The 27,973-nt window shown below is 35.0% G+C and overlaps 2 protein-coding genes across 2 annotated transcripts in view; one reads left to right on the forward strand and one right to left on the reverse strand.

Annotated features, from left to right (window-relative positions):
• The first annotated feature begins 709 nt into the window (after positions 1 to 709).
• Ykt6 (YKT6 v-SNARE homolog) lies at positions 710 to 3,044 on the forward strand. The gene is made up of 2 exons (XM_089642288.1): positions 710 to 878; positions 2,049 to 3,044. The coding sequence occupies exon 2, from the start codon at positions 2,135 to 2,137 to the stop codon at positions 2,732 to 2,734; it is 600 nt and encodes a 199-aa protein (XP_089498414.1). The 5' UTR covers positions 710 to 878; positions 2,049 to 2,134; the 3' UTR covers positions 2,735 to 3,044.
• Positions 3,045 to 3,187: 143 nt separating this feature from the next.
• cyr (cypher) overlaps positions 3,188 to 27,973 on the reverse strand; it is a 152,448-nt gene continuing 127,662 nt past the window's right edge. The window contains exons 3-7 of the mRNA XM_089642287.1: positions 11,737 to 11,985; positions 10,644 to 10,950; positions 9,141 to 9,310; positions 7,965 to 8,483; positions 3,188 to 5,474 (exon numbers count right to left, since the gene is read on the reverse strand). Coding sequence (XP_089498413.1) covers positions 5,125 to 5,474; positions 7,965 to 8,483; positions 9,141 to 9,310; positions 10,644 to 10,950; positions 11,737 to 11,971 — 1,581 coding nt within the window. The 5' untranslated portion in view covers positions 11,972 to 11,985 and the 3' untranslated portion in view covers positions 3,188 to 5,124. The remainder of the gene's footprint in view (positions 5,475 to 7,964; positions 8,484 to 9,140; positions 9,311 to 10,643; positions 10,951 to 11,736; positions 11,986 to 27,973) is intronic.

Consider the following 27,973-nt stretch of genomic DNA (forward strand, 5'->3'; position numbering starts at 1 on the left):
GTGTTCTATTTACAAGTTTTCTCGTGAACATGATGGCTTCGGTTTTCGCCTCGTTCAGTTTCAGGCGCCATTTTTTGTAGTACTCTACGAGCGCGTCGAACGCCCTCTGTAGGTAAATAGCGGCCATATTCGCTTTCAGCGAGGAAACGTAAAGTTTGACGTCATCTGCGTAGATAGACAGATTGCATCTCTCGTATCGGGGGATGTCATAGGTGAACAGAATGAAGAGGAATGGTCCCAGTAAACTTCCTTGTGGCACGCCCTTTGGAATCTCACGCGTTGAAGATAGCACGTTCCTTATGAACACTCTGAAGGATCTATTCTTTAGGTATTCCTGTACCAGCCTCGTTAGGTATATGGGCGTGTTAGTGCGGTGCAGCTTGTGCAAATAAACATGTAAGTACACTACCTTGGTTCGCTCTCATCTTGAATTGTATGCTAGTAAAAGTAGTGCAATTTAGTTTTTTTACCTGCTGTCCATATTCATCAGTTCCAATAACTTGAAAGAGGTGCAAACTCACGATGAAAGATGAAATTGAACAAAGTTTTAACCTTCTTTAAAAAAACGTAACAAGGCTTTGATAATTTAATGATTAAAAAAGAGAGTAGGTACCGAATTTCAATCCAATGCACCTGATCTCATGCTCTCTGGCTAGATAACGTCGTAGACAACAGAGAAATTGTCTCAAATTGTCTATTGTGTATTTGTCAAGGCAGGGGTTTGGTTTGCGCTTACGAGACTAATAATATTTTTTAAAAAACCTTTCTAAAAAAGAAAGCTTTTGTGTTGATTGCGATTGTAAGATAACTAAGAAGTTATGGTGAGTCGATTAGAAGAGCCCATGGAAACGTCTTAAGGCCCTACACTCCTTAAAAAGGTTAGTTTAACTTGACATACGATCGTCATTAGTTTGTTTCTCTTTTTTTGTAAGTTTAAAGGCTACGTATATTTTTTAGCTTCATCGTAATTGAAATCATCGCAAGTGTATTTTTATCTTGAATTGTGGTTCTTCTTGGCGACATTAGCTATGAGTCAAAATTTTAAGTGTTATTGATTTTATTAAGTGCAAACGTCAGTTGGTACGTACCGAATTTTCGTTAATGGGCTACTATGCGACTAATTAATTGTATTACTGATTCCTTTCTGCTTTCACTTAGCACTTATTTATATTGAAACATTACATTAATCAATAACACTTTACTAGCAATATAATACCTTCAATTGGCAGTAGAGTAAACATCCAGAAATAATGACAACTTTTTTTTTAATAATCTGATTTCTTCGTTGTCATAAAATACGTTCATAAAATTTTCTTTCACACTCGGGCATTTAAGGATACATATTTATTGATTAGTTGACCAAACAAATCATACTGTAAATTAACTTGTAAAACAAACATATGTTTCGATTTGTTGTACAATCAACTCATTGCAGTAAAGCTGCTAGTGGCGTCAGTATTAATTATTTATTTTATCTTACTGTTTAAATTCCTGTTGTTTCTTTGATTTAGAAAATAAATCAATTTCAACTTAAAAGTTGGATTTTTCATTTTGATTTTTTTTACAATCCTATTGTACTTGTGTGTTATCTTAGCAAAATGTCTCGCCTATTAATTTATGCAAGGTCACCATGGTTTATTAACATCTTAACTATTAAATAAATAAATGATAACCAACCGCTTCTATTATTTATAAACTTAATTTTTTACTCTTTTAATTACATGACGTAATATTATGTACTAATGCCAGTTTTAATTTGTTTATGTGAATAGCAAAGTTTTAAAGGTAATCAAAATAACCATAAATATAAAGGAAAATCATTTTAATGTTTTTGTGCACACCGATAGTGGTTAAAATTTCTTTAAAATAGTTTACGACATCTGCCGCAGTCCCCTATTATCCTGCATTTGTTTTAAAATACAGTACACCACTGCACAAGCAAGAATCTCTTTAAAATGATTTCTACTGTGCTTTATTATATAGCTTTGCGTGGTCCCTTGTGTTGAAATGTACAAAAATTGTATAATAATAATAATTTCTTGTTTTAGCTTTCTTCTCACTCTGATGTGAAATTTGTTTCACAACCGCCTAAAGGATATACCTGACTCCATCCTTCACCATCCTTCACCTCACCATGGTGAAACTCTACGCTCTGGTTGTCCTGTACAAAGGGGTCAGCAATGCCACTATCCTGAAGGCCACCTACGACCTGCGGAGCTTCAGCTTCTTCCAGCGCGGCTCCGTCCAAGAGTTCATGACCTTCATCAGCAAGACTATCGTGGAGAGAACGCAAACAGCATCGAGGCAGTCCGTTACGGAGGGAGAATACATGTGCCAAGTATATGTGAGAGGGGACAATCTCGCAGGCGTGCTTATAACGGACCAGGAGTATCCTAGCCGTGTGTCGCACACGCTAATTACTAAAGTTCTGGATGAATTTGCAGCTAAGATCCCCGCTAACGTCTGGCCCACTGCTAACGAAACCACGGTGGACTACCCACACCTGCCTGCCTACTTGTCGAAATACCAGAACCCCAAGGAAGCGGACGCTTTGACCAAGATGCAGGACGATCTCGACGAGACTAAGATTATTCTACACAACACCATCAAGGCTGTGCTTGATCGAGGAGAGAAGCTGGATGAACTCGTTACCAAATCGGACGAACTCTCCATGCACAGTAAAGCGTTCTACAAGACTGCGCGTAAAACCAACAGTTGTTGTAATTTTGGATGATTTGTCATTTATCGTGTTGTTAAAATGTTTGTGCTATTTACAATATTACTTTAAGATGTTACGCCAAGTATGTTTAACGATAGGAACAATGTTATATTGTTATTATTATATGTGGTCAGTGTTCATGTTCAAATTATTACAAGTTTGAATTAATGTTAGGACGGACGGGGAGTTGTTAAATAATTAAAACGTTTTTATATAAATTATTATTTCATGTATCACATTTAAAAATGCTTGTTTATAAATAATTTAATAAACTACTTACAAGTAATGTACATTTAATCTTGTTGATGTTGTAAAGGACAGCATGGTACCATAAGTCATGTGTTATACTATATAAATATCATTTATTAGAAACCACTTTGAGTTTCTTTTTTCTATGACAATATATAATGTTTCTCCCGTCTACCCATCACCCCCCGACACCTTTTCCCTGCAATGCTGGTGTTGACCTAGCGTTGCTTTTATTTTTATCACATTTTATAAGGAATAAACCTTTATATATTTCAAAGATGCCGATTAACAATAGAAAATATTACCAATATGAACAAAATAAAAATAAACAATCAAGAATAATAATTTCGGTTGTGGTTCAATGAACTCAAATTAGCTTTTTAATTGTCATTTTCAATTGAAAATTATTTTAATTGTCCTTTTCAAAATTAGAACTATAATATCCCGTGATTTCTTATGAGCTAGTCACAAAAAATACTAATTTCGGTTGCGTCTGGCTGTGTAACTTTGGTTCAACTCAAATTTTCTTTGAATTTAAGTGTCATTTTCAAAAATTGTGACTGAAGAATTCAGACAAGTAATAAGGTATCTACTTATAATATAATATTTTTAACAGAAAATTATTTTAATTGGAACTGTTTTTCAAGAATTTAGACTATCCCGCGATTTTTCACAGGTCTGCGCTAGTCTTAAATATAAAATGGAGAGTCTGTTTGTTTCTCGCGGCAAAAACTTTCAAATGGGGAACTTTTATTTGCAATTAGTAAACGACTTACCATTAGTTTACAGACAAACTCACATCCTGTTACTGATAATATTCTTCAAATAAATTAATTGGATTTATCTGGTTTTCTGTGTACAGATAATTAAAACAATATACATATCACACAATTTTAGAAAAAATCAACTGAAAAGTGTCAGCATGTTTGCGTGTCCCATTAAAAACTTTCAGTGAGCTCTGGCGTAGGGAAATCTACATTGATTTTTCCATCTGGTATTGCTAGAACAATGTCCCTATTTTCAGCTCGTAATACCATTTCTACGATGAGCTGTAGACACTTGTAATATCCATTATCATTTAATTCAATATAATGAATCACTTACACTTTAAAAAAAATCTGAAACCTGTATAGACCCATCTAATTCTAAAAATCCCCATTCTAATCTAAAACCACTGAAAAGGTTATTTCTAGAAGTGCGATTAACACCAATTTGATAGAAAGCTGATGCTGTCCATTTACATAAGACCAATCTCGACTCGTAATCCTCAGACAGGTAGATGAAACGGTTTGATCGATTCACCCAACACCCAAAGTAATGGAAAATTGACCTCACTTCGGGAAAACCACCCACAATGCACTTCTATCGGCTTATCGCTTCAGTGTCTAACACTGTGTTAGAACATATTTTGATAATCTAAAGACTAATAGTCTGTGACGAAGGGTAAAGTTCAAAATGTTTTTAAACAATTTTACATTGCAATCGGCATCTTTGATAAAACTTAACAATTAATAAATACATTAATCAAAAACTTAAGAATACTTTCAAGAGAAAGAATCAAGAAAAGGCAATATTTTTAACATTTTTTGTTAGTACTTTTTTTGGTTGTCTTCACTCAGAAAGGTGTTAAATATTTTGTTTGTCAACGTTTATTGCCTTTTTTGATTTTGTCCTCTTGTTCATAAAATTTATCAGAGACGGTCGGTTCATGTTCATGAAAGCACTGGTTTCAAGCATATTTAAAATTGATATTATACTATGATTCTGGAAATTAATGTCATATTGCCATTTCAAGGCAGTAAAAGATAAGGAAGGGTCAATTGTTTCACCTATAATCAAATGTTTTTTTGACATTTTAATGGTCCCCATTAAACACCGGTTCTTGGCACGTTTCCGCTTTTGAACACATTGTGATCAGCTGACAACCAAAACAACATGGTCGTAATGCTTGCGTCAAGTTGATTTACAAAATAGCCTGAATTAATTAATTCAAAATTTACTGCAGCTATGACTTTAATGCCTAAACTAGACAGATGGAATATGGAACCTTTTACTATCCCTCTGACCATTTCCAAAGTTGCTTACCTAGCTCAGAAACTCACCGACCGCCCCTGATATTTATCTATGCTTCAAACGCATTAAGTCTCAAAATTGTACTACAAAACTCTGCCATATGGCCAATTGCTACTGGTCGATTGGTGGTCCAAGTAAGGACTGTCTGTTAGCAACATCTTGCTGCCGCTGAATCCAGAATTAGAGCTTCCTGATCCTGAGAAAAGACTTTTGCTTCCTGCGTAGAGGCTGAGGGGTCCGCATCTGTCTGTGCCGTACTTTCTCCTTGCCCTTATGAGAGATATAAAGGCGACGACTAAAGCGGAAAGGAAGACGAGGCCTAAGACACAGAATGATAGCGCCATCTTGCTGGGAGACATGCAGACTGTCTTGTCTCCTGGAATTGCTGATAGGAAGTTGTCAAAGTCATCAAAATTGTTTGTGCGCCTTGAACCTAGAAATAGATTAAAAATTAGCATTAGTTAAACATATATTATTTATTTAACCCTCTTACACCTGAGGGGGGTAATGCACATCCTCCAAACGAGAGTTTTGGCGACATCTAAGTCGTTTTTAACATCACGTACTCCATAATTTAGGTAATACTAGCAAAGTATGTCGATAATATAATTGATCTACATTAAAAAAAATATCCCGTAACTATTTTTTAAGATGATAAACAATATCTATCCAATTCTGACAAAATTATTCGCCCCTCCCCCCACCTTAATTCCCAATTACTATAAAAAAAATTCTCGCCACAAACAAGCAGCGAGTGCGGACGTAAAAAGTGTATTTCATCGGAAAAAGCTGTAATAATAATATATGTATTTGAATTACACTCGATTTTGTACTTTAATCTCTTTTACTGTTTTGCATTACCCATTGATCGACTGCTGGGCAAAGAAGGTCATTATCCGGTTAAAAAAATAAGTATAAAAAATAGTCCTAATAGTAGTAATATCCAAGTGTTACTGGAAAGGGCAAAAAGAGCATTAAGAGACATGATCACTTCGCGATACATGGGGGACCCTAGTGACCCGACTTTGGGTAATGTTTGATTTTTACCTTCAGGTACGTATAGGTTAATTGAGGGAAAGAGAAGATCTGAAGATGATTGAGAGTTGCCGCAGGTAAAAATTTTAATAAGATATTATAATTATTATTTGAGAGATCTATGTTCAAGGCTGAACGTCGTAAGTCTGATGAAGAAGAATATTATTTAACGGTGAACATTAAAATATGATGTGCGAAAGATCTCCAAAAATGATTTAGGACCAGTTGTTTTGCAGAAAATGATAAAGTCATCAAATAGCCATTTAGCGCCATTCTCTTTTTTTGGACAGTTGAAATGTTCTCATTAAATGCTGATTCTAAGGATGGGTTGTTTCCCAGAATTTTAACAATTCATAAAATTTCAACATTTAATTTACGGGTTCTGTGAAAGTCTTATTCAAGTTCTGTTATTATATCATTATAGGCTAGTTGCTTGACAGAACTGAAATAATAACAGCACATGAAAAAATCTTTCACATAACTTGAAAATTAACTTTGAAATTTGAAGAATTGTTTAAATTTTCCGTAACAACACACCCTAAGTCTGTTTCTTTGCATTTGAACAATTTGTGATCAGCAGATAAGGAGAATTAGCATGTTGTTAAGCTTGTTATCTTATTTTAATTTGATAAAAAGTTGAAACGCACTTAGAATCGGTGTTTAACGGGCACTTTTAAAATGTCAAAAAATCGAAATGACACTGAATGGCCGTTTGACGAAAATGTTACATTTGTTTTCTGTGAAACAACTGGGCCTTAATGTCACTTGAATGATCATCACCTTCAACGTACGTGCTATAATCTGTATTGTGGTTGTATCGAACGCATTACGCAATGCTACCCAAAGGCCGCAAAGCAGCTTTCTGACCATGGGAGGATAAGAAAGCTAGTATTTACATTGTATCCCCTCCCCAGCCGGCGAGTACTGAGCACAACGCGCGCCCGGACACAGTATTTACATGGTATCCCCTCCCCGGCTGGAGAGCACTGGGCACACCGCAAGCCGTGGACACAGTATTTACGTCGCATCCCCTCTCCTTTGCCCAGGCGAAGCCAGGCCAAACACTGAACAGCAATGGTCAGCCAATCACCGCAAAGCACGATAAACCTAGAAATATTTCTCCGTTCATATATAATTGCGCAAATTAATGTTATATTTACGTAAGTCTCGCCGCAATAATGCTAAATAAAAATATACAGGTTGAAAGGCTGGACTCGCGTCTATGTTGTAAAGTAATATTGAAATATGCAAACATTAATATTAAGTAGTTATAAGGATTTCCTCACACCAATGTCGGTCTGAGGACCCACTGATTCATATTGTACAATTTATTATAAAAACATTAAAAATGCTAGGGAAAAACAGTTTTCATGAGATGAAGCGGCGTAAAGAGTTCTATTGAATAAATAATTTTTATATTGACTGTTAAAGTCATATGAAAACACACGAAGCTGCACAAAAATGCACCTCGTTTACGTGGGGCGGTTCAGACGCGCGTACACCGATGTGTGCACGCCCCCGCTAGTCCTATATATACCGCGCGTAAAGCGATCTCAAGTCTCTCTCTTCCGACATCTACTCTGACCGCTTCACTCTGGACTGCTTCTCCCGCTGGAACCACTACAACCGCCTTTGACTTCTGACCTTGCGCTTCCTTGGACTACCTACTGCTCTCTCCTTGGATACACGACATCACAGCAACCGGAAAAGGCCCTGAACATAAAGCAGCTCACTGACTAGAAGATCCAGCATCCCCCTATTTACAGTCAATGTAAAGGACTTCCTCTGATACAGTGGTGCACTTCTAGAAACTACTACTGCCCTCACCTTATGCCTATATTAAAAACATTTAAATGGCGGACGCTTTAAGTTTTACTATATTACTTACCTCTAATGGATGCGTCATCGTCCAATTCAATATTAGGTGCCAGGACTTCTATACTGTTGTAGACTTGAAGCCTGTCGATCACTGTTCCATCAGAGTCCTTGTCAAGTCGTACCCTTCGTAGCAGAGCATCCTTTGACTTGGGCATCATTGCATCTTTACAATCCACCTTTGGACAACTTCCTTTGCACAACTCCAACCCGCATGTCAAATGTAACCTGGCCCTGTCAGGAAACTTGAATGCAGAGAATATGGTGCTGGCGTGTTGGTAAGACATGATGTATTTGAAGACATTGGTACCAATCTCTTTGGATTGGACCAGTTCTTCGCTTGTGGCTGTGCCTAGTTTTCTGTTGGTGTTCCTTCTTTCCGGTTCTATCGGTATGGGCTTATGGTTGTACATTCTCATCTTTGGGAAGATTAATTCGTCTACTGGGCAGCCTCTCTCGTCTAAGAGAGTTTGGGAAGATTCGCCCAGGCCATCGTGGGCTAGACAATCTGTTATTCTTAGCCCTACTCCAGCTGAAAACAGAAAAATAAAAATGATTTTAGTTTTATGCAAACATCGTTCTTTCTTAAATATTCTATCATCAATTATTCAACACTGATTAGGTACGTACCGATAAATAAGTCTAAAGATTTCGTACACATTCAATTTACAAGTGCAAAAATAAACCAAAATTTTACAATTATTTCTTAAATCAAAGGATGATGAAAAATGTATGAATTTTTATAAATACATCTATAATATCTAAACATGATATGAATTATAATTGCACTGTTTGTGTGTTAGGAATATCTTTAATGCTAGTTACATAGTAACCTAGAAAAACGAATTTGAAAGACAACAGCTGACATCAATTTACACAAATGGTGGGAACCGCCACCCTGGGAACCATTCGTTGGACAACCAACACCTCTGCCAGAGGTCACCCCAAGTGGCAAGCTAGGTTTGGTGAGGGTTTTCTTGGGGTGAGTTATGTCCAGGTCTTGGCGTCTTATGCTTCTGGCCATCTAACAGCGAGATAAGCAACATGGAAATTGATTGACGTGCTATTTAAAGTTAAGTAAAATTATAATAGAAGTTTGTATTATTTCCTTATGTATTTTATGGGAGTTGACTGCATAAATACAGTTTAGAGAAAACCTCCTCTGATAATGATTACAACATTGAATTACCTGGTAGTGTAGATTTGATGATGAGCATGGTTGGTTCCCCAACTTCAACTGTGGTCGCTTCTACGTTTCCATTCGAAGGTAATATCTCCATCCAGGCGCGGGCTTTCTCCATGATTGAGGCTTGTTGTTCTTCTGATATGTCCTTCCATTCGCTACCCATCCTTCCAGATCTGGGGAGGAAGTACAACAATATTGTATTAGATTTATTCAGGAATCTGAGAACATAGAGGTAAGGAGAATGGATGACTCTGAAGTGAATAGTAAAAGAAGTCGGCGACGCCCGAGGAAGATGTGGCACAATCAAGTGGATCAAATACCTGTGTCAGAATAAAAGAAAAGTATATATATTTTTTACTATTGGTTTTTTTGATCTTGGCCATACACAATTTACATCTTTTTCTTATAAAAAATACAGCAAATGACAGAATATAAATATACAGATGATTATACAACATAAACATAACATAAATAAACCTAAAATAAACATAATATGTATGAGACAATGTTTGAATGTGGAATGCACTCTTATATGCTCCGAAAGCGAGGACTTCTGCCTATCAGAACGCGCCAATAAACAGAGCGACTCAAATGCTTAACGATTCTGCATTAGCCATCGACATTTTCAATGTCACCTACAGACAATTCAGTAACTATCTTTTAACACATGTCACAAAATAGTAAAACTTCCCCTGTAAACTTTTTAATTTGTAATCTTCTCCATGATATATTGGTGTATAACCGTTTTATGGAGAACATGAAAAAACAAATAAATGAGGAAGTTAAATTAACCCACTTCCTGACATCCGATCCAGCTGAAACTCAGCAGATGGACTCGTTGTCGATGACAATGCATTCTATCAACTTTAACAATCGTTGTTAGCGTTGTTGACTCCAGTCCCCGGGGAGTAAGGTTGAATCCCCAGTCAAATCAAGGGTTAGTCAATCAACCTCAGCAAGGGTCGATGTGAGGGGTGACGATGACGGGGTGACCAGTGACAACAAGTGGTAGATTTTTGTTATTTGACTAAGGTTTGACCCTTCATGAAGATTTTACAACTCATTCTATGCTCAACTGTGAAATGATAATAAAACGGCTTCTGTACTCTGTACTCCCCCCTTCCTAAAACATATCTTCAATACCCTTAATATGACAGTTAACCTTAGGTTTCTGTCAATCAATCAGGCCTTCTCCGCAAATGTTTTCTGGCAGCGGTCCATTCGCCTCAAGTCCTCAATCCTTCACGCCCTGCTCCAATCTTCTACACAGTCTCACCACCTCTTCTTCGGTATTTTACTAGATCACTTCCACTGGGACATCCATTTGTTCATAATTTTTGGTGTCCTGTCATCTTGCAGTCTTGCAAAACGTACGACTAACAAGTTATGTAGTTCCAAAATGCACCTATTTTTTTCATATCCGCATGTTTATACCGCGCGTGCTAGTTAGATTGCCTTCTAAAAGGCGTTAGAACAAACAATAACTATATAGATTTTTTTTCTTACCTAATGTTTTGCTTGTCTTTCGGCTGCGTCTTGGAGATCTCCTTCAATTTCCTCTCCACCATCTCCTCGATGATGGAGCTCTTGATCTGCATGGCCTTGGGCTTCAGCCAGCACTTGACGGGCCGCTCCTGGTCCGAGGACTGTTGCAGGAAGCGGTCCATCTGTATGACCACGGTCACCACGTAGAAGAGACCCTCGAAGTTGGCGTCGTCCACCTCGTTAAAGGTCGTGTTGCTGGTCAGAGAGCTAACCCTGACTCCACAGGCGTTGGGCGGCAGGTGGAGAGACACAGAATTGTCCATGTTACCTAAAAAAAAACACAAATATTGTTTTAATTCGCCGCAATGCAATGCAAGCATAAAATAATGAATGTTCACGTATAATATTTAATTATTGATCTCCTGTCACATTATTTATCATCGTCATAAATCAACGATCGGCGCCATTTTGATCAGCATTTAAAGCCGTTTTACACGCCGATTTTCGACGTGTATAAACTTTTTATCAGTTGTGATCATGTTACATTGAAAAGAGAATGAACATTATGCTTTGCGTTCCCGGCTGATCACAGTCAAAAGCTGAATCGGGCCGTAGACAATAAATATAAAAGAGAATCGGTATTTATTATTACGGGATGGGAAATACAGTACTTTATCTTCTTCCCCTTGCCATCGCTTCTCAGCGACCCGTCCATTGCAGGCCCAGCCTCTACTCGTTCAGCCACTAGAGCGGATTGCCTCATTTTTGCCTAAGACCAAAGATATTAGAAGAACGAGATATGCTATGTTGGCCGCCGGGCCGTAGGCGGAGTACTACCTAATTAGGGTACTTTGAATACTATCGGGACGTGTACGCACAGAAATCTGTTCTATGTATTAGTGCGGATACCTTAGCGTAAGCGAAGGTGTGCAGTAGTATTGGTTAACAAAACCGGCGACACTGGGCAAAACAATTCCACATAGTATGAACTGCTCATAGCACATCTCGTTCTTCTAATATCTTTGCCTAAGACGGACTACTGGTTGTCTTCTCTCTGGAACTGCTGCCAAAAAGGAAATTCAACCACGGAAATGAATATAGACTTATTTCAAACCTTGTGCCCGGCATTCTCTCGAGAAATCCTTTGTGAAGATGACGCCCTTGAATGGCCTCTCCATTCTGACGGTGATGTCCATTGACTCCCTCGTGCAAGAGGCGTCAATGTCCGTGATTTTATTGGTGTTTTTCCTCGGAGTTCTTGACACGTTGTCCGGGAATATGAGCTGGCCCCCGGTAAGGAGTGACTCCAGGCAGACCAGTAGGAGAACCAAATACCCTCTGGGAATCATGGCTGCAGTTTATCCTAGAATAAAAATAAGAATGATAATCTGTGCGAAACAAACAAAACAAGTCTCGTAGTTATCGGCAAATAATCTTAAGCGGAAATAATGTGACTAACAGAATAGGAACAATGATGTATGGGGCTATGTATTTTATGAAATTATGTAGTTATCACCTAACAGTTGTGATAGTGGAAATAAAATTGCGATTGGCCGCCTGCATTGAGTTACAAAGTTGCAAAAAAGTTCAGACCCTCGATTTATCACGTTTTTCGATGTTAATGTTTAGAACTAACCTTGGTTTATAATTAATACTATAAAGTAAAACCATTTATAAAAATAGTTTGCAGTAGGATAACCGACATTTTTAATCAATGTTTTTTTTATAATTTCTTCTCAGACTAATTTTTTTTTAACAAACAGCTACTACCCGTAGGGTCAATTTGTTAGCTTTTCGGAAGAGCTCATATGGTCTCATAGAAATCGTTGTGTTTCCCTTACCGTCATAGCATAAATAAATCACCCACCATAAATAAACCACACACCGTCATAGTTATCTTCGGGCTTTTTGTATGAAACAAATTGGACCTAAAAAACCATAGATATGCCAATATATAGACAGATAAATTCTCATTCGGAGCCTACTTATTATACTATACACTCTAATGAAAAACTTTGAAAGTTTATTCCATAGATTTTCAGAGTTTTTCATTGGTGGATATAGTTAGGCAAACATATGACGTCACAATATTTCTGTTCCAATTTTCGATCGGAGTTATACCCCCCTGGTTAGAAATATGAACTAAACCATAGCTAAACGGTATTAGAAAGAAGAAGGATTACATTCAAATATAGAAGTAAACCACAGAAAAGTTAAAATGTACACCCCTATGAAACCAAAGGTTCCGACCGCAATTGGAGAAAAAACTACAAAATTTTTGTATTTTTTATAATTATTTTTATACGAAACAACAAAAATGAGGTGGCAGTAATGTTTATAATACATTTGTTTAGTAAAATATTAGATTTTGTTCGTTAGCAGTCATTTTAGTTCAGTGTTTATTCGAAAAAGCGTAAGGTGAGCTATTTTAAAATTTTTTTATGTTTTATTTAAAATGTTTAATTAAAAAAAAATTAAGTGTTTATTTAATAAAATTAGAAGAGGTATTTCATCACCTTTCAAAACAGTTTTCAGTTTTCGGATACGTTTAGAAACATCCCATTTATTTTGATTTTATTGAGAAGCCGAAATAAACATAAATGGCATCTTTAAGAAATGTAACGGTCAATATGCCAGAAACCTGAACACTGGAACACCCTTGATAAGTAAAAAACATGAAAGAAACAAACCTCTAAGATACATCTCCGCGATCTATCCTTGAAAACAAAAACAATAAGATGTAAAAATTGTTTCGAAACAAAACAATAATACAACCTTAGTAGGAGGTTTAAAATATCAAAACAGAAATCTCAACCGGAAACAAAGTGGCTAACAATGCATTATATTGTCTGGATAAGATGTTGACTTTGTGATTTTCTTCCGCTTATGTTTTTTGAAGACCAACGTCAAAATATTTCACAAGCTTTATTGCGAATAAATTTCAGTTTCATTAGAATTTGAGGTACATCATTGTTAATATATTTCACGGTGCTGTGGGTATAACCTTCTGCAAAATTTTCAGTTATTCAATTAAAAACACCTTGATATGAATGAATCATTTAACTGAGCTTAGTTATTCCTTTTAGTTTTCAGTCCTTAGTTTTTTCTTCATTAAATTGGATATCTAATGTATTCTATATTTCATCAATTTTTGCTGGTTAAAACGTATTTTGACGTTTTGCTAGAAATTGTGACCAGACAGTACTGTAATATAAAGCCAGAATCCAAATGACGTAAGTGAAGCAGCCGTGCACAAATATATGCGACGCGCGGCTCTGGTGTATTGGACAGACTTGTGGTTGAATTTGCCCCATCAAATCTCTAAAATAAAGTGGGAAACTTAACGATATAATTGATGCAAATGTGTAAAAACAATGGACAGACCTACGGTCGACTTTGCCCTTGCAGGCATAGAAAATCGATCTTTCCCTGGGGTTTATTTTAATTGTTTCTGATGAACGTATTAATAATTTTTTTTTCAGAGCAGATAATTCAAATGCTTGTCACATCAAAAAAAACCTCTCGAACAGTGAGCCATGGGGTCATAAAATTTGCTATGTTTTTTTTCTGTTTGGATGTTTTAGATTTGTTTTTTAGGTTTCAATGTCATTTCCATTATGATCGGCTAAGTATGTACTTTTTGCAGCTTTGTAATATCTGCCTATACCTAATTCCACATTAATGTTTGCCTAGTAAAAAAAAATATTGCTCGATAAGAAAAGATAAATCAATAAAAATTGTTTACCCCTTAGGGAATTGCTATTCCTCAGTATTGCCCTGGAAAGGTTGCTTGAATTGGCTTTAGCTATGTTTGGTGACCAAATCTGAATAGCCCGGTACTCCTCAACCTGTCTGTTATCCACCTTCTTCCCTTCTCGCTCCCTTACAACATATCCATGGGGATGCCACAGACCCACTGGTTCTGGGCCGTTGGGACGCTGGTGCGACATTGACATAAGAAAATAACTATTAGTTCTGTGAATAGTAGGCTTCGCGTAATGTTGATTACTCCTACTTGACAGCTCGAAACAGTCGCAACGTTCATACGCTCTGGCGGATTAAAAAGGTACTGTCAAACAAGGCTACCACCTTGAACACACAAACAAATTTAGAGTCAAAACAGGAATTCGCTTCGCTCGTCTTTTTTTTCTTCCATGCTGCTCAGTATATAAAATACGAGAAAATAATATAACAATTTAAAACGTTAAAATATTGTCTAATCTTTATTATATATATATGGTCATTTGAATTTGAATTTTCGTGTTCCATGCTAAGGATGGTACCTACGTCGTACACGATTAGATTGAAAATCGACATGTCGATATAACTTTCCTCAGTTGTGCGTGGATTTCCACGGTGCGCGCGTGTGAAAGCGTGTATTCCGTTGGCCATTTTTCTTGTATTTCCCAACGAGTGGTATTGTTCAGTATTTACACACAGGTCCGGAGCGGAGCAAAAATAATGCCATGTTATTGTGTACATTACTGTTGAATGAACAAACGTTTTTATTGAATTATTCTGAAGTGAAGGATATCTCTATTCCATTGGCATGTTCATGAGAGCATTGCATCCATTAGTTATAATTAGACATCGGATTATATGCACTAACAAAGTGCCAAAATATGCATGCAAACATGCACTAAAAAAAGCCGAAATATGCACTAAAAACTCTTGATTTTCCCAAAATATGCACAATGCAAAATTATAATTTATATTTTTATATATTTTAATTAAAGACCGTACAAAAACAGCGAAATATTCTTAAAATTATGCATAGTTTTTGTGACAATATTCAACTAAGTATTTTTCCAAATTTTCGAGCTCAAATTTGTGACGTTTGTCACCCAGTATTAATTTGTACGCCGAAAACGACCTCTCTACGTCAACTGACGTCATTGGACAAAATTTAAAATTTGGCGCCATTTCTGGAGATATCTGTTTAGGCAGAGTGCCGTTGATGTAGGCATTAATGTTCTTCATATCTTCAAGACTCGGGTTTTTAAGCAAAATAGAGACTAACTTTTTACGAATCTTTTCTGATATTGAATTAGGAAGGGCGTTGGCGAGTTCGATCATTGTTTCCAGTATTTCTATTGCTTTGATTAGAGGAAGGTTTTTTGTTTCCAATTTTTTTATGGTATCTGGTAACTTGTGGAAATGTGTTGAGATGAGGGCGATATTCTGTTTAATGGATGCGTCTTCAAATGCTAGCTTGCTTGAATGAATTGCAATGGCCTCAAAACTGTCAAATTGCCCAACTACTTGTTTTACGGCCTCAAAATTTTCAGCATAGAATAATACTGCCTTTAGCCAGATACCCCATCGAGTAATTACGGGTTCTGGCGGCAATGCTAGATTTGGCAATTGCTCTTTATAAGACTGCACACGCAACACGTTGCTTTTAAAAACACTTTTTTTTGTAGAGGAAATCAATTTATTAACATTCCCATACTCTTGCCGTATCTCTTCTGGAAGGCGATGAAACCCGTGAGCTAAGTAGGTAATGTGTAGTAAATTTGGATGAAAAATTTGCAAGGCTTGGCCAGCTTTCACCGTGTATGGCGCAGCATCAGAAACAAACATGCAGATTTTTTCATCCACAGAACAATCGGGAAACAAAGATCTTATGGAATCATTTATGAAACGAGCAACAGTTGAATGATTTGTTTTTTCTAGGATTTTACAGGCAACCAAGTGGGGAATAGAGGGCTCCTTTGTTAGTTTTCCAACTATCAAATTCGCTATATATCGTCCACATGAATCCGTAGTTTCGTCAGCTGATATCCAGAGTAAATTGTTCTGCAGATCTGCACGAGTTTCACTTAATACGCGTCCGAGTCACCTAGCTCCCTATACGTAGATGATACCTCCCGCTATTAAACAAAATATGCACGATTTGGGAAAAAAGTCTGAAATATGCATTAACGTCGTAATTAGAGAGTTATACCTATGCATTTGCATATGCAAATATGCAAATGCATATAATCCGATGTCTAGTTATAATTAATAATTTTCTAATCTAATTGCATTTCCTATCTTTATCCTATATTCCTCTCCCTTTATCTACTAACTAGTTTTAAGAGATAATAAAACTCCTATGTTTAACCATAAGAAACTATTTTGGCTTAATCTTCGATGGCCTCCATGGTAAGGTTCTCGACTAGCAAACCAGCATGCGGAAGTAAATTTTATTTGATTAATTTGTCGTATTTAACAATTTACTCATTTTAATTAATATATATACCTAGTATTTTTGAAATGTTCCATAGTGGAAGATACTCTCAGTTTCGCTCTGTTGTAAGACCTACAGTCAGAAATGAAACGTATCTTGAAATGACTTTGGCCGTGTTTGATGAGCAGATATGAATAGTTAGGAAAGTTCCCACCCTCTTCTTCCCCTTCTGCTTTCCTTCCCCACTATCTTCAGCCTCACAACATACCCCAATTGGGGATGCCATAGTCTTACTTGCTCCAAACGGTTGATAGCAGTAAAGTTGGGACTCTTGTGCGGTATTCACATAAAAATAAGTCACGTTTACCATGATATCATTCATTTGATTTGTTCACCGGTAGAAAATTGACACAAGAAGCCATATTCTGCAACCGTTCAGTGAGAAAAAAAACTTTCGCTAAGATGAAGGATGAGAAAAGATCAGATTAATTCGTTAACTTTAAACTCGGTAGTTAATAATTTAAAATCCGGTCCTTGTAGATATTTTACATGCAATTTCTGTTCCATTCAGCCAGCTGGTACGGAGAATACAAATACAAATACGAATACTTGTAACTCCCTACCGAACAATGACATACGTAGGTACTTCAGCGTAACGCATGAGTGGATAATTGCCATAGCAATTAACCAAGTTATTGACTGTGAAAAGAATATTATTACCAAGAAACCTGTGCGTTTTTTCATCACTTTCAATTTTGTATTGTTCCATAGATAACATTATACCATAGATATCGCGCATGAATAGGATTCATGTAGGTACAGCTTGACACAGATAATTTTGCAGTCGGTGGCGCTACCATAGAAATATGGTGACAACCATAAACTGGCAGATAAAAACATACTGCCGCGGTTTGAAAACTCCAGGGGTTCTTTTTGAAAATAACAGATGGCGCCACTTCCGTTTACACCGATCCTAAGTCGTAGTCATTAGGATAAAAACACTATCAGACAAATCCCTAGTTGTGGACCATATTTAGGAGACTTAATTATTTTCTATTTGAATTCAATGAAATTTAAAGATTTTAAAATAATTATATTAACGTATAGTGAGAGCTATGCATACTTACCAACACCTACTATGTTTTTAGGGAAGAGTCCTGACTGGCCGAAGTTAGTGGAATTGTACTATCCCCAATCGGGGTAGGTATGTTGTGAGGTTGAACTAAGTGGGGAAGAGAAGGAGATGGGAGAGCGGATGGGAAGAACATGCACGGAGAAAAATTAATATCGCTAATTTATTGAGAATCTCTTCAAATTATTGGTAATCCGGTTAAAAATGGCAAGCCGTTTCCAGATAAACTTTTATTAAATTCGTAATAATATCGGAACACGTGTTTATGAACCGGCGTTTGTATTGATAATGTATAGTGAAAATGAAATGAAATGCGAAAATTTTTTTATGAACAAGTGTTCCGACATCGTGACGATACATTTGTATTTTACTAAAAGTTTATCATGAAACTGAATAAATTCATTCGTTAAGGGCCTGCAATCCCGTTTATAACAGGATTACGAATTATTTGAAAAGATTCTTAATAAATTAGCAATATTTTTTATCAGTAAGTTTCTCCGTATGGTTTTTCCAAAGATATTAGAAGAACGAGATATGCTATGTTGGCCACCGGACCGTAGGCGGAGTACTACCTAATTAGGGTACTTTGAATACTATCGGGACGTGTACGCACAGAAATCTGTTCTATGTATTAGTGCGGATACCTTAGCGTAAGCGAAGGTGTGCAGCAGTATTGGTGAACTAAACCGGCGACACTGGGCAAAACAATTCCACACAGTATGAACTGCTCATAGCACATCTCGTTCTTCAAATATATTTGGGTTTTTCAGATCTGGTCGCCAAAAACAGGTAAAGTCATTTTAAACAACGTTTTGTTTCTGAATGGTGGTCTTTCACTAGGGCAATACTAAGAGAGCATATATCACATGTAATTATTTTTAATTAATTTTAATACAGTGACCAATTGCATATTACGTAAACATTTTTTGTACCTATGTAGTTGTTTTCGACAACCCAACATAAACTAGCTTCAACTAATTTCTGAATTAAAGGTTCCCGTTAAATGCCTATTCTAAGTCCGTATCAGTCAGCTATTATTTTTCTCTTATTCCGCCTCACTCTTAATACGCAATATTTCACTTTCAAATAAATGGATTTAGCTTTATTAATTCAAAACATGATTTATTATGTCGGGAGAGACGGAAAAATACGCACTTTTAATTTTTATTTCGTTTATTAAGTCACTTACGCGATATGTCAATTAGTATGCAGCGCCGTTATAGTCGCAGCCGACGGCGACTATGTTCATATCAAGAGTTGGATTATATTCATAATATCGTATTAGAATTAAATCACAAACCAGTCTATACAAACCTAGCGAAGCCCACAAACTACTTGAAAACTGGGATATAACTCTAAAGGGGACGCGAGCAGGCGTTATTAAAGGTTCCCCAACATTTAAAGTAACTTTTAGTAATAATATAACTAAATTCAAGTATTAATTCAAAGTAAACATTCCATATTTACCGTGAAGCGGAATTCGTAACCTTTACCCAGTCAGCTTTTGAACAAATTGCGATCAGCAGAAGAGGACAACCATGTTCTTAATCTTGTCAACTTATTACAATTTGATAGAAAGTTGCTCCTTGAATCAGTGTTTAGCGGAGACCTTTCAAATGTAAAAAAAAAACAAAATGATGCTATGTGGCAATTTGATGACAATGTTACATTTGAATTTTTGCAAAACAAAAGAGTAATGATTTGACAATCACGTTTCGTATTATGTTTTCTAGTAAATGTATACGTCTTTATATCATAAAACACAAAACAACCCAAAGAAAACCAAACGATGAACAGTCGAAAACAACAAAAAGACATGACTGGTTCCTCTTCTGGCCGCCTGCAAAGTTATTATTGTCAAGCAGTACCTACCTACCATCTGATCAGCGACACGCGATAAAAACTGTTAGGTACTTAATAATATATTTTGCGTAGGTACTGCCATGTTTAGGAACTTACCAACTATTCTATTGTTAGAAAATTTGCATGAATACAAATTTAAAGTAGATATTTAATGGGTGGAAAATTGTTAAAATGACATGAAATCATTTTACAACTTTGACTTAATGATTTTCCACTCACTTCAGTTACACAACATACGCAATTGGGGATGCTATGGTTCCAATGACTACGGACAGTTGGTACCCTTTTGCGGTATTCAAATAAAAACAAATATTTGGCACAAATCTGAACCGTGAATACTTTCGACTTTTCGTAATTTTTTTTTCGTTTTCATTTTTTTGGTATGGATGTAATCCCCCTCCACACAGCATCCCCTAGGATGATAAAGGGAAAATATGTTTCTCAGGGCATTAAGGTTATTATACCTTAATGGCCTTATTAGTAAACGTGTTTTAATTTTTACACAACTGAAAAAACAACCGTTTACCATTCATAAATTTTTGTTTACAATTTTTGAAAAGTTTAAAACAAGTTTATTCGTAAGGGGGTAATAAATTAAGGCATATTTTAAGTTTGCTCAGAATAGTACATACTGAAGAGAGGCACCAAACCATTTCATAACTCAGCTGATAAACCAGAACACTGACTAGAAATGTAATATTTTTATTTTTTATATATTCAATATTATTGCTATTGGGTTTATAAAACAGTTTATTTTTAAACAAGTTCTACTGTGTAAACAGTTTGATAATGCCTTCAGAAGTCGAAACAGCTGTCACGCGTAATAATAATTACACAGCAGAACTTGTTTAAAAATAAACTGTTTTTATAAACCCAATAACAATAATATTGAATATATAAAAAATAAAAAATAAAAATTAAAATGGAGTTCTACAAATTAAACTTAATAAAAAAAAAGAAATGTAATGAAATATTGTATAATGCTACGAAAATTTGGATTACGGAAACTAATTATATTTTTTATTAATGACTGAGCGTAGCGAAGTCCTGTTTAAACTTCGAATTTTCGAGCGTTTTGCATTTCGTCTTTCTGTAAACTTGTTTGTTGCGTTCCGGTTCCGGTTAAAGATGGTCGAAAGGCACGATCAAAATAAAAATTCTGCATATCAGCTATTCTGGAGAAAATACTACTTTTATAAAAAAACAAATTTACATTGGTAAAAAGGTACAATTTGCAAAAACAGAGTTGTGCAAAAAACAAGTATGTTTTTAAGGAAATAGAATCAGCTGACGGTTGGCGAAAATTTAACGTCACGAGGGTTAACTTTTCAGTAAATATATATTTTTTAAATATGATCGATCGAATCATCGTGCTTATTATGCAGGTAACTGCGGGGTTAGCTCGTTGCTTAATTCCGACTAATTCGTAAGTATTATATCTTTTTTTGTGCCATACCCACAAATAGTTATTTATATTTAAGATAAATAAAAACACTACTTTACCACTAAAAAAATCACGTAAAACATAAAATTTGTGGTTTTACTTTTTAGTTTTATATTTGTGTACACGCCTTCTTCACTGACTTCGTTAGGGTATTGCGTTTTAAGTACCTACTTACAAATCTTATGATTTCAGAGGAAATTTTGGTTTTAATTAATTAAATAAGAAAAAATTAGAAACACACCTTTTTGGACGCGATATCTATTGTTCACAGAACTACTAGACAGTGGTAAAATTATGGTACACTTATTATACTTGAAATATAATGTATATTATTAGTTTATTATGCAGACATAATACTGTTTGAAGTGAAAGTAGCGAAGGTGGAAAAGCGTTTAGAACCCCTGCTAAGTAAACGCTACGTTTGGCACAGTATGGGTGGACTACCATACTAAATCTATTCAATGAAAGATACTGAGTTACATACTTATACATATACTTGTGAATGATAATACAGGGTTTTCCAATAAGAGGTGTTATTTTGCTAGTCAAAGAAACTTTTCCCGTAAAAGATCAATGGTTTCGTTGCTTGTGTGGCACGTAGCGCCGTCTTGTTTAAAGTAAACGTTGTCCAGATCAATACCATCCAATTTCGGCCAAAAAAAATCATTAATCATCTCTCGATAGCGCAATCCATTCACCGTAACTGTTACTCCAGCCTCATTTTCGAAAAAGTAAGGTCCAATGACTCCGCCGAACCATAAACCGCACCAAACAGTCACACGTTGAGGATAGAGAGGCTTTTCAACAATAACTCTTGAGTTTTCCATCCCCAGATGCGACAATTTTGCTTGTTGACGAAGACACCGAACATCACTCAAGATGATTTTTCGATAGAATTCTAATAATTACCATAATAATAGTGAATTTTAATAATTTCAATGCGTTGTTGAAGCGTATATCGTTCCGTTTTTATTAATAGCGTAGTTTCTACTTGTCAAATGTCAAAAAATGACAGCTTCAAAAGTAACATCTACCGAAATAGCGGGCTATTAAAAATAACACCTCTTATTGGAAAACCCTGTAGTTATGAATGATGTTAAAAATTCCATGTGGACTGTCAATGTATATTAAAGTTATTATTTCAATTCGACATTGTCAATTTATTAATATTTTTAATTTAATGTAGCAATCTGAAGTTTAGAAATGTTAATATTGTCAATTCATAGACAGATGCGCCAGTGTTGCCAGCGTATGTCGATTTGCATTATCAAGGAAATCGATGTAAAATCGTTGGTAGTTACGCCTATTGATCCGATATTTTAAAGTTATCCATTGCACTGAGCTAGACCCCCTGGAGAGTCTTTGGCCATATGCTTGCAAATTTGAATCAATATCAATCTAATAATAATAATTTCACAGGTTTTAATCGTTCTTGCACAGGAGTGAAATTAATCTCAAACGTGTGAAAAGAGGTTATTTATTGTCACTATTGAGCAAGACTTGTGATTTTATTGCAATAATCGGAGAACATTTTGTTTCACATCATGAAATATGAGCGTGGTAACATAATAATATTTGTACAAATACAGATCATAGATTACATACCTACTACCGTATTATAAAAAATGAAGGTTCCTACCAACGTTAAATATTAAATATACCTTTCTACAAACCCGTAGATAACTATAATATAAATAATAGATATAACTTGAATAAAATAAGTTTGTTGGAACTTTATTGAGTGTATAAACCATTTGTTTTCGGGTCAGCCTAAACTTTTCTCGGGGATTCATCAAAACATAACTACACTCTGAATTTATGAAACCCGAAGAAGGTTCAGGATGACGGTTTGCGTATTTGTCTCTAATTAAAACCCAAAAAAAAACGGAAAATTATTCTGAAAGTTCTTGTAAGAACTACCACTGACGAAATCTTCTACAATCTTAACATCATGTCACCTAAATTTAATAAATAATAACTACTCGTAGGTCTAATAGAAACATTAGATCTCAGAGTCAAAAACATATCCAACAAATACAAAATTTGGTTAAAAAAGCTTCCTATACCATGTAAATAAAATCCGCAGCACGGGAGATCCCAGTGAGGATATCCTTATCCCTGTTTTTTACAAAAAAGGATGATATTATTATTATTATTATCACCCTGCAGTTCTCTGTAATATCGGTAGCTCTGAATTAATGCTACTAGTGTCATCTGTGTTTAATATTTAGCACAGCTAACCAATATCTAATTTAATATATCACAGAAACTTTATTCCTCTATTATTTTCCCTTCGTTAGAAAAAAATTATATCATCAAAGTTATGTATAGTCGGAAAAAAACATTTTCAACAAATGAGTTGTACAAAGAATCTAAACTATGAAATACATCTTTAACAACAAAAATAAATTCGAAATAAATTAAAACAGAATCAACATTAGAAATAATAATGTATTTTATACCCCCCAAACGAACACAAAACAAATGCAAACACACTGCAGTTTCATGGGACCTCGTACTTTCAATCTTTTACCGCAAAATATTCAAGTGATTACTAAACTTTCTCAATATTTAAAAGAGTTAAAATTATTCCTTTTCGATACAGCAGTTGAAACTTTTTTTTTAAATTTGTATCAATTTATGTTTCTCACAAAATATTCACCATATATTACACTAAACACTAGAGATGTGCCGATTATGACTTTCGCCGACTAGCCGACTAGCCGATTAGTCGGTTGTAATAAGACCGACTAGTCGGCTAAGCCGATTACGGTTTCGGGGATAGTTCTAGGTACCCTAAAATGTCGCGCATGGCCAAAGTGTACCTCTGCTGTCCCGCAAGTTCTGTTTACAGTGAGAAGCTGTTCTCAGAGGCCGGAAACATATATGAAACAAAAAGAAATCGATTGCTTTAGAAAGCTTTAGTCTCCTTACATCATAATTTACCCTTAATTAAAAAATATAAGTTATAAAAAATATAAGGAGATTATGATATTTTTGGTTGTCACAATTGTGACTTTGATTTGATTAGATTATGTAGGTATGGTTATAAGAAATATGTTTTTTTCATTTTTTTTTGTTTTTATCAAACAGTTCATGTTTAGAATTTTATATATATATATATATATATATATATAATATATACATATATTACTGTGCATCTTGTACATACAATCTTGATTTAATACATATAACTGAGTTTGTTAATTGAAAAAATCTACTTTTTATTTTAATAATAAGAAATACTTATAAATGTTCATTGAAGATAAGAAGATATTATGTTGTTTTTTATGTTAATTAGGATAGATACTAATTTTGTTCAATAAATGTCATAATTATGTTTTCTTTACAAGCAAGTAATTTTAAAAAGTGATTACCAAAGGAAAGATTGCTTTACATTTTTTAATGTATAAGACTGATTATAAAAAGAAAATATATATAATCAAGGTTTTTATTTCATGTAGTTCCCCCGCATTCATATTATTGAGAAATACATACAACGTAAGAAGCCGGATAGTCGGCGCTCTTTGCCGATTAGTCGCCGACTAATCGCCGACTACAATAGTGGCCGGATAGTCGGCTTTACCGACTAGTCGCCGACTAGTCGGAACATCTCTACTAAACACTTATAACTTCACTATATACTATTGTAAACACTTTTTATACAAACCGCTTAGACAAAATGTAATCTTGTTTTTGTTTTATATGCCCACAGTTTGTTTATTTCTAGGTAAAATAATATAATAACTTAAATATATTACCCACGCACAGGCTGCGCCTTAGTGGGTTCCCATTATTCGTATTGATTTATATAATATTAAGAAAAATAAAGGAATTAAAAAAAAAAACATTTTTTAATAATATTATTATGTAATCCTGCAGTTCTCTGTAATATCGGTAGCTCTGATTTAACGGTACTAGTGCCATCTGTGTTTAGTATTTAGCAAAGATAACCAATATCTAATTTAATATATCAATGGACATATTAAATTATTCATATAATTTTTTCATTGTTTATTACAATAATTTAACGGCGTCATTTTGCGTTAAAAAAAATCCTGCTTGAATTCTAGGTTTTAGTCCGTTCCTGTCCATAACAATCATTTGTAAATGCTTCTACGTTGGTAATTTTCTCTAAACCGTCAGTTAAGAAGGCATTATTCAAATTTCAGGTTGATCTATGAGATCTCCGACCTTCATATGATTATTATGATATATACAGAAAATTGAGAAGATGAAGTGATTGTACGCTTGTATCTCGCTCTGTACTTGTAATAATCAATTGACCGCCAAGGCCTACCAAAAACCAATGACCTACATAAAGAAATAATACGTTAAAATATATTCCTGCTTACGAATAAGAAGATAATGGCAGCTATTATTATTAATATACAAGTCATTTTAGAGAGAGAAAAGAGAGAAAAAAAAAGAAAAAAAAATCTATGAAATGAGGCGTCTTGGAAAATATTTTGTCCATGGTTAATACTTACTTCATTCCTTGTTCATCGTGTTATAATAAATATAATACCAATGTGATTGTTTATTATAGTTTAAGGTAGAAAGCAGTCACTTTGTAGTTTGACGTATTAATTATATAAAACAATTAGAACCACCAATTTATTTACTATGATCGACTGGTTTCGCTTAACACAAAAATCATCAGAGCACAAAATTAAACTAATTCAAAAATACATAGTGCGTTCTTAAATATACATATAGAGCAGAGGTTCCCAAAGCGGTATATATGGACCCCCAGGGGGCGATTTTGGCTTGTGTCCACGAGATTTAACTGGGTCATTAAATCATAATATAATACACCTAAGATATGGAAATGACTTATTTGATCTATTGTAATATTGTTTATTGAGGTATAAAAATTGAGTCTACGTTTCTTTTCTTGTTAAAATTAATCAGAGATGTGCAAAATGGGTACCCAAAACCATTTGAAATGCAAAATGGAAATGGGTCAAAACTTTTCCATTTGAAAATGCAAAATGCAAAATGGTTTTTAGAAAAGCATTTCAAATGCAAAATACCTATTTTCAAAATGCATTAAAAATGCAAAATGGTTTCTCAGGTCAAACAATTAAAATAATTATAGAATTTTTAAACAATTTTGTCATAATAATGGACATCAATGTAGAACAAACATATTACATGATGGTAAATCCAAAAACACCACGACTACAGATTATGAAACCACAAAAAATTTGCGCGGGACTAATGTTGCCAACGTAAAAACATAGAAACTGCTATCTAACATAGAAATATTACAGCGTCGGCCATGGTATATGAATCAGTATTTTTAGTAATGGTATCACTTAATTGCCAGGGCTCCTACCAGGGAGCAACTTGACAAATGTAAATTATCTCTCATAGCGAGGTTCAGGACTGACTGATATTTGGGACTTATGAAAAAAAGATGAGTGGAGAAAGTAGGAAGAATGTTGCAAAAAAGCATTTAAAATGGAAAATGCATTGAGAAAAGCATTTAAAATGCAAAATGGTTTTTAAAAAAGCATTTAAAATGCAAAATTGAAAATACCCATTTTGCATTTTGCATTTCCATTTGAAATGGATTTATTTGAAATAAAGCACATCTCTGAAATTAATATATTGAAGCAAAACATTGCACGTTGGGAGGTGCGAATTTTCCCAGTTCAACAACTTGTTGTTGACAAAAGTCCATAGTAATGATGTTATATTCTACGTTCAAAATTTAAATGTAATTGACACGGACTTCAAAGGTTGGTTTGAGGACGTTTTTATTATACAAATGGGTCGTGCAAGAATCGGATATCATATAACAGAAGACAAACTGATTGTTCTAGTTTCAGAAATATATTCCAGTTGCTTATCAGTTGCTTTATGGAGTTTTTTATTTTGTCTAACACTTCACAAGGGCGCCCCTGTCTGCACAGAGTAAAGACAGGGAGATATATTTATCGCCACCCGGGTGTTGGGCAGGCAAGGGAAGGAAATTTAAATGATGATCACATTTGACGTTAATGGGTTGAAGAAAATTCAATATTCGGCAAGTGGTATATAGAGTGACAATAAATAACACAGAATTGAGGGAACAGAGAAATAGCATGAAAATAACATATAAAAAATAAGATATCCCAAATATTAAGATAAATATTTGCATTTTAAGGTATTTGGAAAATTACTGTTAATTAAAAATTTAAAGAAAGGAAATCAACTTTTATTGATTATCATTTGTGATCCAGAAGCAAGATTCTCGAATAGCAAGCCGAAGGTCGTGGGTTCACATCCCGTTGTGCGCAAGTAAATTTTATTAATTTATCCATTTTAAAATAGTATACTTGCGGCACGTTCCAGCGTGGAAGATACTCTCAGTATCGCCCTGGTATAAGAACACCATTCATAACTGAAACTTTTCTCGAAATGGCTTTAGCCATGTTTAGTGACCAGATCCGAAAAAGTCAGGTACTTCCCAACCATCGTCTTTCCCATCTCCTTCCATTTCTCACTACGTTCAACCTCACAACATACCCCAATTGGGGTTGCAGTATCTCTTGTAAAAAAAAATTATACCGTAATACTTTGATAAGAAAAATTATTGCTGTTGTGGAGATTTTATAATAATTATTTCATACGGTAATATCCGCGTAACATTTGCCATATAAGTTGTAAGTTGTGTTATGTTCAGTTACATATTGAGTCCAAATACGGAACCTTGCCTGCGATGGGGCACGCAAAGTCCCGTTGCGCCAATG

The sequence above is a fragment of the Hesperophylax consimilis genome, chromosome 18 (genome assembly GCF_061612785.1).
Source record: "Hesperophylax consimilis isolate HC1 chromosome 18, BYU_Hcon_1.0, whole genome shotgun sequence".
In the NCBI taxonomy this organism is placed as follows: domain Eukaryota; kingdom Metazoa; phylum Arthropoda; class Insecta; order Trichoptera; family Limnephilidae; genus Hesperophylax; species Hesperophylax consimilis.